The sequence below is a fragment of the Heterodontus francisci genome, chromosome 32 (assembly GCF_036365525.1).
Source record: "Heterodontus francisci isolate sHetFra1 chromosome 32, sHetFra1.hap1, whole genome shotgun sequence".
NCBI lineage: Eukaryota > Metazoa > Chordata > Chondrichthyes > Heterodontiformes > Heterodontidae > Heterodontus > Heterodontus francisci.
Genome location: NC_090402.1, coordinates 33699982 through 33717534, shown reverse-complemented (window position 1 = coordinate 33717534; position 17553 = coordinate 33699982). Strand labels below are relative to the sequence as shown.

The 17553-nt window shown below is 40.1% G+C and overlaps 1 protein-coding gene across 1 annotated transcript in view; it reads right to left on the bottom strand.

Moving 5' to 3' along the window:
- The window catches only part of cacna1ba (calcium channel, voltage-dependent, N type, alpha 1B subunit, a), a 621742-nt gene that overhangs the window by 37361 nt on the left and 566828 nt on the right, over positions 1-17553 (bottom strand). Inside the window, exons 39-41 of the mRNA XM_068012672.1 lie at positions 15074-15201; positions 8700-8796; positions 5653-5758 (exon numbers count right to left, since the gene is read on the bottom strand). Of these exons, the coding sequence (XP_067868773.1) occupies positions 5653-5758; positions 8700-8796; positions 15074-15201 (331 nt within the window). The remainder of the gene's footprint in view (positions 1-5652; positions 5759-8699; positions 8797-15073; positions 15202-17553) is intronic.

Here is a 17553-nt window from a genome sequence, read left to right as displayed (position 1 = left end):
AGCACAATACGCCAGCATGCCAACTGATATAGTTCTCATGATCAAACAAATTTATCTATCACCGACGCAAAAGTCAATGCATTGTAACTTAATTATTCACATATATATATATATAAGCACAAGTTATTTGCAGTCATTAAAAGCTATCCAGTCCTTAATCTGCTTCATGAATTCCACTAGATTCTTAGAGTTATGAGATCCTTTGTCCAAGCTCTCGGAAATGTGGTAGGTACGCGATGGTGCTGATTTCTGTCGGACAACCTATGTAATAGCATTCAGTAATTGCTTTGTCTGTCATTGCACATATCAAAATGCAAATTAGACATGCAGTTCAACAAATCTAATGTTTTATTAAGTCAGATGTACACTGGAGCAAGAATAAAATATCTGACCTCCTTGAAAAAATAAGAATGTAATTTACATGGTGTATATATAGATCACAAAAAAGCATGATAGGAATAAATATACTGATCAATAAAATGTCTATCAGTACTTAACTCCTTGAATCAGTCAAATCCATGCCATAAACTATCTTCTCTCATTTCCTTCAATTACTCGAGGCTGCTACTGTCCTGTCTAACTGCTTGGTCAATATCAAGACCAGGATGAATTGGAATTTATTTCAATAATGGAAAACCAACTGGCAAATAGGCAACTATTTGGCAAACCAATGCTATCTGCTTCAGCCCCAAGCAGCACCTAAGTGCCTTTGGCCTTCAGGCCATCAACGTCTGAGTCTAGTTGCGAAGCATTGCAAGTACTGTCTGATCCCATAGGGAACTGCCTTCCTTAAATCCATTCCATCCCTAGGTCCATCTCTCGTGCCTTCTACTCTAACACAGACCTTCCATTTTGTTCTTCACCACACCAACGCCTCCCGCCATCAACTTCCCTGTTTCCGTACTTGCTTAAAACCTGTTACATCTCTAACTTATTGCAGTTCTGACAAAGATTATCGATCTGAAATGTTAATTTTTTTCCCCCACAGATGCTGCGAGACCTGCTGAGCATTTCCAACATTTTATGCTTTTATTGCACCACCAAGTCTTTCTTCTTCCACCACTGCAACATCACCTGCCTCCACCCCATCTCTTCCCCTTTGCTGCGGAAACCCTAATCTACACATTTATCACCTCCAGGTTTGATTTTAAAAACACTCACTGGCCTGACCTCCCCACCTGCAACCTTCAACAAATTATAATTCATTCCTCCCCACACAATGTCCGGCATTCTCATCGACCTTATCTTTGCCAAGCTCCACCAGTTTCCTGTATCCAGCAAACTGACTTCAAGATTCTTGTCCTTTGTCAATTTTTTTGACAACCTTGCCTTCATCCTACCTCGTCAATCTGCTCTATCCATATATTTCTGCACTCTCTGTTTCCCTAAAACCAGGTTGATTCCTTTGCTTCCTCTGCTCCCCACTATTGGACACTCTTTCAGTCATTGTGTTCCAGCCATCCAGAGCTCTCTCCCTCTGCCCCTTAACCTTACCACCTCCTGCCTCACTTTCAAATGTCACCCATAAGCTCTTCTTTGGTCCATATCCTCCATTTATAACCTTCCATTTACCCTTTATTCCCCTCCTGCTCAGCATCCACTTTTTGTCCTCATTGTAAAGGATAAATATCCGGTGGTCATTAAAAGCGCTATATAAATGCAAGTCTTTTTTAATGAAACATTCTCTGCAAGAAGTAGTAAGGAAAACTACGTTTGTTGACATCTCTGAAAGGGAGTTCTATTGTTGTGAGAATTCCTGGTAATAATTATGAACTGCTTGATCTCTGCACTTACAAACTGTAGAAATAGGCATTCCCTGTTTACTTGTACATTTACAAAATCTTTGGGATGGTAGAGTGTTGCAATAGACAGAGTGATTAGGAAGGCAAATGGTCTTTATTGCAAGAGGGTTGGAGTATGAGTATGGAAGCCTTCTTGCAATTATCTAAGGATCTGGTGAGACTACACCCAAGTACTATGTGTTTTAGCCTTATCACCCTCAGTCTTATGTGGCTATGAGAATCTTGATTCCTTGTTGAGGATCTAATGAAGATGTCATAATTCTAACATCAGGGTTTCCACACAGCAGTGCACTCTTATATGCCACTTTGCTTTTCTCACAATGTGGAAGCATAACTTTTTTTTTGGAGTGATCAAACTTTCTTCAGATTTCTGTATTGCATGACGTATGTGCACTTCCTATGACTAATTTACTGTTGAGAATCACACCCAAAAAAATTGAAGTTGAGGTAATTACAAGCTTAGCTTATGATCTTTAATGCGGAGGACTGCCTGTCACACTATAGTGTTTTTAATTATTCATTTACAGAATTTGAGTATTATAGGCAAAGCTGGCATTTATTGCCAAACCCTTGAGCTTCTAGGCAACCTCAGAGGGCAGCTAAGAATGAATGAGCCATGTGGTTTTTGGGACTGGAGCCTTATATAAATCCAAACCAGGTAAAGATTCCTTCCCTAAAGGACGTTAGTGAAATTGCTGGATTTATATGACAGCTTTAGTCATGTTAAGGATGCCAGCTTTTCATTTCCAGTTTTCTTAAAAAAAATGAAATTCAAATTCTCAAACTGCTACAGTGGGATTTGAACTCACATCCTCTGGATTGTTTAGACCAGTAAAGTAACCACAAAAGTACCAACCTATAGTTTGAAAGTTGCTGTCAAACTAAGTCCCTGTTCTTTACTAACATTGTCTCCATAAATAAACACAGGGCTGAATTTTACATTATCCCAAAGAGCAGGATGGTGGTGGGCAGGTGGCGTAAAATGGAGCGGGAGGCACCGGGAGGCCTTCTTGACCCGTTTCCACCTCTGCCACCACTTTACGCAGGGTGGCGGCAGCGATAAACGGCCCGCCTGCCCAAGGCCAATCAAGGCTCTTAAGTGGCCACTTAATAGCCCCTTCAGGACATTCGCCCGCCTCTGCACGGATTTTACGCATGGCGAGTGGGCGTCCTAGACCTGAGAGAAGCCACCTGACATAAGCAGGTGGCTCTTGAATGTTCCGGGGGCGGTTCTCATGATCGGGCACCCTGTGCCCAATGGAATGCCGCCCCTGCTACCCCAACCACCCCATCATGCCCCCTTCCCCCCAATCGACCACCCTTGCCTCGCCAGGGCTCGACTGATTACCCCCGGCGAGGCAACCAAAACCTACCTTTGCTCCAGGCTCCCCGACATCTTTTCTTGACGCTGGACTGTAGTCCCAGCAGTGGCCACCACTCCCAGTGGAAGTGCTGGGACTAAGAGTTGCCGGCCTGCTAATTGGCCAGCCGCTCTATTAGGCGGGACTTCCTACTTCAAGTGGGTGGAAGTCCCACCTCACACCAATTGAAGCCCAGTGACCCGCAAAATACGGGTCAGAACCCTAGGCAAGGCAGAAGTGGGTTCGCCACCGACTTTTCAGTCAGTGGCTGGCTCCTGTCCACCTATGCTTAAATCCCAGCCACAGGATGTTTCACTAGTGGCAGTGTCTTCTGTTTTTGATTTAATTAGCCTAAAAGTACTGTTAACACACAAGTGTGAGTTAAGATGGTTTACATTACAATCTTCAAAGGTGAGTGCATCCACTCCTGACTCATCTATCCACCATCTACACAGCACAAGTCAAAAGTGTGATGGAATACTCTCCATTTGCTTCAATGAGTGAGGCTCCAACAATAATCAAGAAGCTCGAAACCATCCAGGACAGAGCAGCCCACTTGTTTGGCACCCCATCCACCACCTTAAACATTCACTCCCTCCATCACTGGTGCTCAGTGGCAGTAGCATGTACCATCTACAAGATGCACTACAGCAACTTGCCAAGCCTCCTTCCATAGCACCTTCCAAACCTGCAACCTCTACTGCCTAGATGGACAAGGGAAGCAGACACACGGGAACACTATCACCTGCAAGTTCAGCTCCAAGCTACACACCATCCTGACTTGGAAATATATTGCTGTTCCTTCACTGTCGCTGGGTCAAAATCCTGGAACTCCCTTCTTAACAGCACTGTGGGTGTGCCTACGTCACATGGACTGCAGCAGTTCAAGAAGGCAGCTCTTCGGCACCTTCTCAAGGACAATTAGAGATGGGCAACAAATGCTGGCCTAGCCAGTGACGCCCACATCCCATGAAAGAATAAAAAAAGTAAAAAACCTTCATAAACCGCTGCGCTGACAGAAACCTGTACATAGACTGAAAACAAAAGACACTGAGCTGAATTTTACGCTGCCTAGCGGGTTGGATTGTGTGGGGGCAGCATACAATTGAGCGGGAGGCTCCGGGAGGCCTACCCTTCCCGTTCCTGCCTCCGGTCAGCTTTACGGTGGTCGGGCGGGTAACAGCCCGCCCGCCCAAGGCCAATCAAGGCCCTTAAGTGGCCACTTAACAGCCACTTAAGGGCCCTCGCCTGCCTCCACAGGTATTTTACCCGTGGCAAGTGAGCTTGCTGAGGACCTGAAAGGCCGCCCAGCCCCCTCCCCCCAAAAAACCACTCCAGCCTCACCAGGGAAGGACCGATCTCCCTGATGAGGCATGCCCAACTTACCTCGTCTCCTGGCTCCATCTGGTTGGCTGGGCTGCAGTCCCAGAATGGCCACCGCTCCCGGTGGCGCTTGCGGGACTAAGAGCTGCCAGCCCACTGATTGGCCGGCAGCTCACTGAGGCGGGACTTCCTCCCTCAAGTGGGTGGAAGTCCCACCTCGTGACAATTTAAGCTCGGGGATTCGTAAAATGCGGGACGGATCCCCGGGCTAGGCGGAAGCGGGTTCGCCACCGACTTTTATGTTGGTGGCAAATTCCTGTCCGCTTAAGGTAAAATCCAGCCCACTGAGTCAGTATGTGATATAGATAATTATCACTGACACATGCCAGCACCAATTATCTGCCTTAACAAAAATACCCATAAGGCAGGTGACTTGGTTAACAACAGTTTAAGAAAAATTCCAAAAAAACAATCCTCAGAGATTTCTTTTCCAAAAACACCTGACATTATGGGTTAGATTTTTGGGATACATCACAGTGGAAAATGACTGGAAATTTGCCTTAATCTCTTCTAGTCTTTAAACCGGGCCCGGAATGAATTTCAGTCCTAACCTTTGCCCTCCTCCACTAAAAATACATATTGCACCCTTTGGCATCTGCTTTAAACTATCCTGAGTGGCATTTCTATGAAAGAATAAAGTTTAGTGAGAATGATGGAATGATTTATAATATACATTCTAATATTGTAAAAACGACCATTGTAATGAAGTAACAAAGTCCTCTATTCAGACTGGCTATTTGAATGCTTCAAAAGGTATCCTGTAAATAAAATATTTTGAGATAATTCTTCTGCTGGAGATTCAAAGCCCTCAATTCTACACACAGCAATTGCAGTATTTCTTGCAAGAAGGATGCTATGACCTGCCATGGGACCACCTTAAGAGGCTGTAAGTGAAGGTCACTAGAGGAAGTGATGTCACATCAAACATGACCAGGGAGTTGTAGGTGTAGCCCGACAAAGTGAGATGTGTATATATATATCTCTATGTTCCAGTTAGGTTATGATAAAAACCCACAAATTGTTTGGATATTACTTGGAGTCCCGTGAATCTTACAATAGTTCACATATAAAAGGAATGAATAATATTACATGACCTATCCACTCACCTCCAGCAATTTTGATATTGAGGGCTGTTCTAATCAATGCCATCAGGGTAGATGTGAAATGCACAGAGCCATCTTCAGCAATTGGCATGTTCATTCTTACAAGCCGCTGTGAGCAAACAGCAACAGGGACAGTTAGTGGGGATTTCTGCATTGAGCACAGTTGACAGACAATGCATGTGGTAAGCTGCACTTTTAACAATGTTACCTCTTTATCTGCTGATGCAACAGGTGTTAAATTTGAAACCCACTTTTCTGTTAAAGATGTGCAGGCATCACAGAGCTAGGAAAATGGTACAAAACCAGTTTCCTACTTCGTACAAAAGAAGTTTTAAAAACATATAAAACTGATTTTTTTAATATTGCTTTTGTTTAATCTGGGACTTTGTGTCTTCAGACAAAGTGGCAACTAGCAAGTTTTATATTATGGAAGCATTTTTTATTAATCTGCATTTCGAAGCATTTTTTATGAATCTGCATTTCAATCACAGATATGACAGATTTTGTGGCCCAAAATAACCTCAGTTTAATTGCTGGTAATCATTGCACTTGTTGAAATTCCTGCATCTACTCTTTAAAGTGGCTGAATAGGACAAATGGGAATACTATTGAGAAACACTTCAAGCAGCAATATCATGCAGGAATCATTTTCTGAGAGTAAAATAAGGCTCCTGAAATTTAGGACCCTGCAAGGCTGGTTCACAAATTATGCGAATGCGGCAACATTTGCCAATGCTATGACACTGGATCTCAGTCAGCAGACCAGGAGTTAACACAAGTGAGCATTCTTTAGTCTGAATGCAACATGATGCAATGAACAACTTACTGAAATAGAGTCAGTCTGAATCCATTCGAGAGAAATCAGTGACAGAGAGAAATGCATAGCAACGAGCAGACAGATGGAGAGTTCCCCAATAGAGCAGAAACTGGCACAGACTTGCATGCAATTCAAAAGACAAGCAATTTAGTACATGGTGGAATGCAATGGCACATGAACTGTACAGGGATTTTGTCCTGCTGTCTGAAGATAGACCTTGGAAGACCTGACAGACCAATATACAATTACAGAAGAAAGAGAGAACAATTTTCAGAGTTACAATTGATTTTTCTAAAACAGAAAAGCAGGTTTTAATTTTTTGCCAGATGATAAGATTTAAAGCAAGATCTTCTTTCAAACAGTAAGAGGACAGAGAAGTAAAATAAAGAAAAAGATTTTTGCAACAATATAGTGTTCAATACAAATTGTTAATTAAATCTGAAAAGAATTGTTGCTTGATATAGTACAAAGTAGACACAATTACGATGTTCCACTGCACATCTACAATTTCTAAATTAAAAAGGTGCTGTTATATTTAGTAACTGCAGTAAATAGCTAAATTTATTCACAATCATATTCTGATGGATTTCTAAAGAAATTTATTGCATAATTATCAATAAAAATCTTAATGGTTGATTTATCTGAAACTTTTTGAAAAATAAAGTCAACATTTCTATGCGTCTCTTCCTGTACCTGTCTCTCCAATTATATCCCACTCTCTTTAATTCTATCGTCTTCTCATTGAAGACTGCTTGCTGCTGTACTTTATTTGCTCTTTCTCTCTGTGAAGCTCTTGTGCATTCTTTTATTCTCTATCTCAAACTCTCTTTTTCACTTTTTCAGTGGACTATTTTTTGGAAAACTTAATGTTTCAGAAATCAGTGTGTTTAAGTGGTTTTTGATTTGTCTATTTAAAAAAAAACAACCAATCAAGTAATGATATTCATTTTGGTGAATTTTGAGAAGTCCCACAGCCAATGAAAATGCACAGCATGGCAGTTGAGACATGAGAACTTTGGATATCAGAACTAGAATTAACACACATACAATGTTCTGCACCCTTACGCCTGTTTAGTTCAGTTTAACCAATGTTATGAAAACATGAAAATTTAAGCGGGCAGCATCTTATTAATTTGCATTAATTTAGTATTTATTTTAAGAAGCTCAGGAATGCAGCCCTGCACTCTACTATTGGAACCTATGCAAAAATTTAACTGTTAGAGAGGATGTTGCCCATTGTTGTAAGTCTTGCAATGCTAAAATGTTTCCGTTATTTGAACTATTTTCTACTGTTGCATGATACTGAGCATTCTCGTTTTAAAGAAGTTGCAGTGTAATTGGATTGCCTCCATTAAAGCGCCACCAACTCAAAGGGGTAAAGAGGCTGAGAGACTTACTTGGCATAAAAAAGCACTTCTATTTTAACTATGCATTTTATAATGTTTATAGATTAGGACCTGAAATTCAATGGAATTTTTTTTTAAAAGCCCATGGAGCTATCTGTAGAAAGTAATTGAACCCTTTGTCTCAATATCACTCTCATTTAACTTTAAACAAACTTTTCAATTTGATAAAAAAAACAGATGGGCCGAAAATATTATTGATAGTGACTTTTGAATACAAAATGGAAAAGTGGAAACAATGGTTACATAAATATAACAGCACTCACAGGAAACACAGATTTGGGTTTGACACGCAAGGTTGGTTTGTGTACATTTGGTTTATATGCTACCTTGTAGGCGACTCTTGCAGGACATTTCTTTCCCAGGCCTAAGGGTGGACACATGTGTCTCAGCATCTCATACATGTCATTGTAAGTGATGCGCCCACTTTGGAAAAGAAGTGAGGCAAAAGCAAAAAAAAGGGAACAAAAACAGAAGGGAAAAGAAACACAGAAATCCAGGTTAATTAGATTCCAAAATAGAGGTGCAAGATTTTCCAGTGCAAATACAGGCTTTGCATGGGAATGTGTCTTCTTGCAATGAAATCTAGACTCCCTAATCCCTGTTTCAATAAGGAATGATTGACAGTTTAGTAAATGGTAAAAGGATGTATAAATAATGGTTTCCTTTAATATGAGATACTTCAAGTCAGCATGCCAAGAAATCTCTAGCAAACTCATAAAAGTTAAACATTGGAGTGAATGGAAGATGATGGTCAGGTCAATCATTCCTAGTTATATGAAGGCAGTCAGGGCTTTTTGGATACTCTGCTTATTAGTTTAATTCCAAACCTTATAGGCCAATCTATGTGGGCAGTTCTTTCCTAAGCCAAGAGGTGGTGAGATAGTGTGCAACAATTTGTACATGTCCTTATAATGAATCCGGTAACTGGAAAAAGAATTTCACAAGTTAGAAAACGAGTGCTACCAATGAACTTATGAAACAAAGCTTCATATCAGTGAATTGATTGATTCACACAAACCAAAAAGACAACACATTACATGCAGAAATAATTGATTTCTGAGCAAAAAAAAAACTTCTAAGTGGGACACATACAGAATAAATTCAAATGCTCATTAAACAAAATCCGTTTCCTCATCAGGTCGCACTTGCACAAGTGAGCATTTTTTTAAAAAAATATAATTTATTGAAGCAATAACCTGAGCACTTTAAATATTCTCAATCATGTTTTTGGGTTGAATTCTTTTTTTAAAATGTTTGCACAAATATGCAGTAGAAATTCCAGTTTTCAATTTTAAAAAACAAAATGTTTGTACGACTAGATGTGTTGCTGCATCAGATCTGTAGTATTTGTAAGTGTTTCTGAGGTGGGCTGCAAATGGCACAATCCCCGTAAGTGTCTCCCATTTTCAGGACTTTGACTTGGGCATCAAAGGAATTGGAACTGAAGTATTTATCTGGACATTTCACCCCATGGTAATAGTTTTCAAGTACAAAAAAAAATACTTTGTGAACTAATCATTGGTTGAAAACCCCAGATAGTTCATGAGGAAAACTATACTTACATTTGATCCTCATTGAAATAATGAGAGGAGTGACTATCACTAATACCACATTCACAATGACAATGTAAATATATTAAATGAGCAATCCATATAGCTTTGAACTGAAATGTTAAACATATTCAAAACTAAACCAAAATGAGTACATTATGAATATAATTGAGCCTCATAGCACAGTAAAATACTGGCCTGGGGGTTACATGGCGTGATCAATAATTAGGTAATAATGAATGACAAAAAAGGATAAAACTGCCACAAATTTTCAGTTTGAATCCATTAATCCTGTTTGATTTCAGTGAGCCTTTGAAGGAACACTCCAGGCTATATTTTTAAATTTCAACTAACAGGGCTTGTTATTATTGAGCAAGTCCTCCACATATATTACTATCTGCATTTTAGAAATTACACACCAAACATAGATTTAATCTGCAGCAGTTCCACCATTTTGTTTGCCTTGTCCAAGTTACCTGCAGGAGAAAGACAGTTAGGAAGTGACAGATAATCTTCTTTGCCTCCAGTATGCAGTTACTCCGTTATGGGTACAGGACCTCACACAAGTTTGATTTTTGTTTTACAAGTACTCTCTAAAACACAAAGCTCCAGAAAAAAAAACTGTTTTTGTTCTGCCCATAACATTTTATTTATTAAGTAACTGGGAGCTAGTTTAATGCCTGTGTAGTCAAAACTTTAAAAAAAAAATCAAAATCAAAATTTACTAAGAGCAGAGATGGGCTAAGTATCTTATTGTGACTCTTCAGTGCTGTTTGTTAGTTATAGTTTCACCAGTGGGTGCACAGGAACTCTTTATATCTGAGACAAATGCTATCAGAGGACAAGAGCAAGAGTCATCCTCTTCTTGTACTATTTGCTTGAAATATGTATTGGGACAATGATGGTGCAGCATGACTGCCACATTCAGAATCACGACCGGAAGATGTTATGAACACAACTCACCGTCCATAATCCTTTGACAATCAAGCTCAGTCTTGAAAATGTAATTCTTGTCTTTGTGCATCGTTCTTATTTTCAGATGCAATAATACAAAGCACATTGTGTCTCACAATTTAATCAGTCAATGGCTTATTGTAAAGAGGTATTGTTAGTGCTGCACTAAGGTATACAGTCTAAGGATCTAGTCCTAGTATGCACTAAGCTAACTGGTTTCAGTCTGGGCCATGGGAAGGAGGAGAATGGGTGGAAAGTCAGCCAGGGACCATAAACCATTAGCATAAACCAGTGAGCATTGCTAAAAAAGTACATGTGTAGACATCAGGGGGGAATAATGCCTTCAGTGGGTGAATGGCTTGCCAATGCTCACAGTTAAGGCTCACATATGAAGAATGAGTGAGGTTCCAGAAGACCATAGATGCTCTTGAAAGCAGAGTCCAGTAAGAAGAAAAGGGATAACATTGGTAAGCACCAATAATGGTTATTGAAAAAAATCAGAGGGAATGGTCCCGTATTCTCAACACTACTGCCATCTATTTTTCCAGTACTAAACCTTGAACTGACAAGTTTCTGCACAACTCCAATGTGAACAAAGTGCACTCAATAAAGAGACGTTCAAATATTCAAAACACAAAAGACAGAACAAGTCATTTATTCTGCATTTGGACACAGTTTGCATTCATGTTTATTTTTAGTATGAGATAAGAGTTCAGTGAGGGCCAGTGTCCCAAAATTACATCTTAATTCTAATGTAACATTATTGCACTGACCTAGGACAGGCATGATGAATCTAATAATCAACAGAACAAACATCCCACTAATTTGATATCTCATATCTTCAAATATAAGCTGGAATTTTGTTCCATATTCTGCACCTATTTGATTTTGTCTTGATTTTTATATCTGGTTATTCCCATGCTCTTCCCTTTGGGTCCTGAAATAAACAATAGTGGGATCACTGAGCTTTAAACTGTGGTGTCCCAGATGTGAAGATGAAACACATTAGGCATTGTGAATTTCAGCCCATTCCTCACCCATCCAGTTTCTAATAATGATTACTGAACAGACAGGATCTAGATTTATTCCAACCAGGGACTTACAGTCTTATTATACCTTTGGGCTTCAGTTAACTACATTCATATGTCGAAGATGAAAGTCGTAACATACAATCAGGTGGCAACAGTCTAAGCTGTTGTCACCAAAAAGCAATGGTAATCCTTTTGGCCATTAAGACCGTTACCCTGTAAAATGTAGCATACTTCAGGCAATCACATTTTAATCCCTTATCCTCGACAATTTCATCCCATTCCCCTCCAAACAGGAGTGTCGGATAAATATTGATCGAATGCAGCAATGTTTTGTCAATTAAGTCACAGAATTCTCAACCATTCCACAACCACTGGGAGCCAATATTTTACCATTTCTAGCCAGAAACAGCAGCCAATATTTGCATTATAGGAGCTACTGTCTGCCATCACTTACCAGTTCTTCAGCTATGCAGAAGTTTGCTTAGTAACATGAGGGCTATAATCTTTCTTGTGACATCAGAGACCAACAGTCATTCACTAACACCAAAGGGTAATACAGTCTTACTCATACAACAGAAGTCACATGTCATCAGGAAATATGCTCACTAATACTGCGCTCAGGTGTCACTTCCTGAAACTACAGCAGTCAATCAGATAGAATAATGAAAATTACTTCACGTCACATGACCGCTTTTAGTCAATTACATTTGAGCTTCTAGGCCAAGGAGTAAGTGAGAATATTGTTCCATTATAACTCTTTCCATAATATTAGCAAGTTTCAGCACATGTCAGCTTTAAACCAAAGACAATTTTTTAAAAAACACATTAACTATTTAACACCTGATAAATTGACATCCCAGACACAATGTGCTGGATTTTACGTTGGGCAGACGGGAGCTGGCCACTGACGTAAAAGTCAGTGGCATACCCGCTTCCGCCTAGACCGGGGATCTGTCCCGCATTTTACTGGTCCCCAGGCTTTAATTGTTCCGAGGCAGAACTTCCACCCGCTTGAGGGAGGAAGTTCCACCTCACTGAGCTGCGCCGGCAGCTCTTAGTCCCAGCAGCGCCAGCAGAAGTCGTGGCCACTGCTGGGACTGCAGCCCAGCCAATGGCAGATGAAGACATGGAGCAGGGATTTCAGGTGAGTATTTTTTGCTTCACTGGGGGTAATTGGTCGGGCCCTGGCAAGGCAAGAGTGGTCATTTGGGGGGAGGGGGCGTGTTGGGTCCTGGGGGTGGTTGGGGAAGCAGGGGTGGCCCTCAATCGGGCACAGAGAGGCTGCGAGCTTTTATTTGGCTCCAGGACGTCTACTTGCCACGCATAAAATCCTCGTGGTGGCGGGCGAAGGCCCTTAACTGGCCATTAATTGGCAATTTAAGGGCCTTGATTGGCCTGGGACAGGTGGCCCATTTTTCGCCCTCCACCCCCCCTCCCGCCCTACGTAAAGTGGGATGGAGGCAGCAGCGGGTTGGGAAGGCCTCCCAGAGCCTACCGCTCCATTTTACGCCACCCCCCCCCCCCCCCCCCCCCCCCCACCACCATCCGGCTCGTTGGGGTGGCATAAAATTCCGTCCAATGATTCCTCTGGAACAACCCAGAAGGAGAAATTTCCAAAAAATAAAAATATTTGCTTTACATTCTCATTTTTAGTTTCCTTATTTATTTACTTTCTTACTTCCTCTCATATATTTCCTGTTTCTAATGTTGCCCTCTTTCCTGTATTTGTTTCTTTGATGTATGTGTCTATGTTTCTAATTATCTTCCCTTCTATTCACTATTCTTGGTTTCATCAAGGTTTGTTTTCTTATGTATTACCACTCTGGAATGGAAATACTGCCATTTTGAACAAGGTAATATGATTCCCTAACCTCTTGACAATAAGGTTTGTCATTCGTACTGGATACGAATGCAAGGGTTAAAGCTGTTGCATCTTTGCCAGGGTTCCAATGCTGTAGAAGGTGAAAGTGTTTTCCTCTTCAAGTCTCAAATGCTTGAGTGGAAAAGTAGGTTTTAAATTTTTTTTGTTTTAGTGATGCTGTTGAAATAACTGGGATATCATAATTAAGAATGGAACTGATCCTTATTACTAATCCTGTCCTTGGATATCATTAATATATTTAGGTATTGCCCAAATTGTTCCTTCCTTGTGCAGCACACAAGTTAAGTTTAATAAAAATAGTCTCATTTTATTGTTCCCTGACTGCTCTGTTAGCAGATGCCTCCCGGTACTGATGACATTCTTCTGGACAGTGAAACAAAGTTCACAATCAATCAAGGCAAATGAGGGCAAACATCAGTTTCCTGAAAGGCAAGCTTTTCTTGCAAACAGAATAAAACAAAGGCATGCCAAATTATCATCAGATATCTGCAAAATTTAAGAACCTGTGGCAAACACAAATTCATTCTCTGAATCGGTCACAACAAATATTGATCAAATAGTTGTTGGCCTTTGATTGCTGATAAATGACAAGTGTTTGTTTTAAAACATAGATTGTTTCAATGTTTTAAACCTTTTATTTGACTTTCACTTGATCAGTTGGCTTCAGGCAAGTCTTCCTTTACGAAGCTCTTTGGAATCCTTTCCTTCATTTACCTTAAGGCTTCTGTCAGATGTATTTAAATGGTTTACAGTGTGAGTTCACAGATCAACTGATTGATCACTGCAGCCCTTAAGGGTTACTATACTAATCTAGGATCATAAATGTAGTGATTCCTAAATTGTATCTGCTGTGACAGTTCATGAACAGGCTATTGAGTGGTAAGGACTATGAGAATAGAACATCCTGCTTTGCCTTCAACTGATGAACATGTGGCCCCTTGAAGTCAGACCGTGAAATAACACCGGAAATGAAGCAATACTTTCGTCTTATTAAACTGCTCAGCAAAAATGAGCAGTCATAAGTATGCTTAAAATGGAAGCATCAAAAAACAAAATGGAGGCAGACAGGCAATTGAAAATATTCCAGCTGACTGGCATAGCTCAAACAGACTGCTGGTTGGTGCAGCTAGAGGTTATAGCATTGAGCGCAGGGAGCCATAGTCCCTCACATAATGAAGTTCCTGGTCTCAGCTGGTTTATCATTGGGAGGTATCAACTGGATGACAGAAACCTTCCCAGTGAGAAAACTGCAGACCAAGTTACTGCAGGATGCCCTTGTGCATGCTACAGAAGCCAGTTGCAGGAGGTCATTAGCAAAGATCTGGTTATTTGGGAACCTTCTTGGCTGGGCAATGTTGCATTGCACGCTGAGGTCCTTCGTGTGAAGAAAAAAGGAATAAAAAGTTATGAGAATTTTACCAGACCTTTCAACTCTTTGAAAATGCAGCAGACATGATCTTATTAAAATATTGCTGCAAGCTGCTTAATCTCTGCTGCCTTCTGGCTATATTTTCAGGCATTTCTTCACATTGGTGCTCACTTTTATTACATCTTTTGATTATAAAGCCACTGATAAGTAAATCCAGATGTGGCAGAATTCTATGAACGAAGCGCTTGGCATACTCATGCTATCAAACAAACTAATACAGGTTTTTCTATTTTATAAACTAACAGTTTGACATTACACATGCTTCACAACATACTACCTTCATCACCTTTTAAAGATTACACAATCATATTAAGTACTGTATATATTATGTGGTAATAAAATCAATTTTACATACCAGGCTCCAGGATCATAGTCCGCCCAGACACGAATGAACTCATCTAAGTGATGTGGTCCCAGGATAGAGGAGTCTCGGGTTAAATACTCAAAATTGTCCATAATAACAGCTACAAAAAGGTTTAACATCTGGAAAAAGGACCAAAACAATCACGTGGAAAGCTCATTAAATGAATTACCTGAAATATATATAAAACTGTTATTTTTCAAAAGAAATTCCTGAATGCTATAGACCAGCCAGTTGTAGGTAGCCTATATAGATGCAGTTAATGTTATTAAAGATGAAATTATGAAGATTGGAGCAAGGAACTGAACGAGAGATTATTTGATAAATGGAACAATGTATTGATCAAGGAAAGATATCCTGTAGATAAGTCTATTAGACTGTTGCCTAGTGATCAGCTGCAGTAGAAAGGCAAATAAAGTACTGAGTTGCATTAACAGAGGGATACAGTACAAATCAAAAGGGGTTATACTGCTGCTGTGAAAGGCTTTGGTAAGTGCTTCTGGTCACCTAATCATAGCAATGATATTACTGCTCATCAAAGGGTACAGAGACGGCCATTAAAGGTGATTCGGGCTATCAAGAACTTAAACTATGAGGAAGTGTTGGAGATGTTTAGCTTGTTTTCTTTGGGACAAAGAGCCGTCAAGATGAATCTATTGAAGTTTTCAAGATTATGAAAAGAATGAACAATGGCAACCTCTGTAAATGCTTCACTAAAGTGAAGTTACTAACTGCTGGATAAGATGCATCTCTTTCACTTCTGTAGCAATATTTCAAAATAATCCTATTCAGTACATCCAGGTCTGACCTGGAGTAAAATATTTACTTTTTAATTTGATTGCAATTGAGGAAATAATCAACAAAATCATTGTTTGGTTCTTGATTTTTTTTTTTGCCAAGCTACCTGAAGCTATTTTTGGATGGGTAGAAACCCCTAGAGAGTACCAATCATGAAGAACTAATCCACGACTACTTTGTACCAAAATTGACCCCTTTCTGTGAATGTCTTTTTTCCAAGCATATGTTTTAAACCATATGTTCCTGCAATTGCTTTGGCAGGATATATACTGCAGAGGGAAAGCAGACATTGTTCCCAGTATTTTAGAACTGAAGAAAATATAACCCCAAATTGCCTCTTTGAATCCATCATTACTGCCTGCTTCATACTGGTAACTGATTCGACAAGTTTGTTGGGTGAAAATACCGTTCCAGATATGTTTCAGAAATGGCTGTGAAGGCTGCTAGATGGGGTTGAGCTATTAAAATAGGGTGGACTTTTCCTGTTCCTAAAATCAATGTATCTTCATTGTGTGGTAGAAACGTTTGCAAAGATTTATTTTAATTTACCATGATGTCAGTTCTGAGGAATGGGCCCCCAAATTAATACAGCTACATCTGTTCCTACTGAATACACATCTGTAGCACATCGAAGTGCCTACAAGCATGAGATGTGAATGTGCCTGAACTCAAGAATTTTAGCTGGTCCCAGGTTCATGGAACTAGCAAAGCTTGATGCTGTAGCAAATTGGATAATTTTAAACGTCTTCATTATTCCTGCGAATTGGTTCAATTTCTGTGTAATAGATGACAGGTAATGATGCTGTCTTTCGAAACTATGGTTAAAAGTCTTACAAACTATATAGACTGCCTCCTTGTGCAGGTGGATCTAGGGCAATTCCGGGATCGCTAGCATTCTGCCTGAAGTAGACGGTGCCATCTCTAATGGTGAGTGATTTGCTACGATCCACTTGGCTTCATGAAGCACCAGCTGTTACATTTGTCAATTAGCCACTCGGCCTGTTCCAATAATGAGAGGTACTCTAGTTTTCACTACAAAGAGTGTGCGAGTCAACCCCACAGTTCTTCATTCATTGCATTGCTCTTAAACGGCATTAACAACCTTGCTGACATTACTCTAACTTTCAAATTCAAATCTACACAGATGATCATTGTTGTAATAATATTTTTCAAAAACAGCAACGCTAGATAACAGATAACATGAACATGCATCTATATAGTGGCTTTAAGATAGTAAAAACGTCCCAAGATGCTTTACAGGAGCATGATCAGACAAAATTCAACCCCGAGCCACCTAAAAAGATATTAGAACAGATGATCAAACGCTTGATCAATGAGGTAGGTTTTAAGGAGTGTCTTAAATTAGTGCATAACATCAAAGAGGGAAAGATACAATACTTTGGTCACATTATTAGAGCAGAAGGTAGACAGAAACAATTATTGGAAGGAAAGATCAACAGAAAACATAAGAGAGGGAAGCAGAGAAAATAATGGATGACAGATATAATGGACTGGATGCAGGTGACCAATGCAGTATGTGTAAGGACAGCACAGGACAGATGGCGGTAGAGATCCATGGCAGTCAACCTCCCGAGCAGAAGATGACACCAATGAACGAACAAAATGAGGAAAGAGACAGTGGTTTATGCAGGGAAATACAGAGCTTAAGGCCTAAG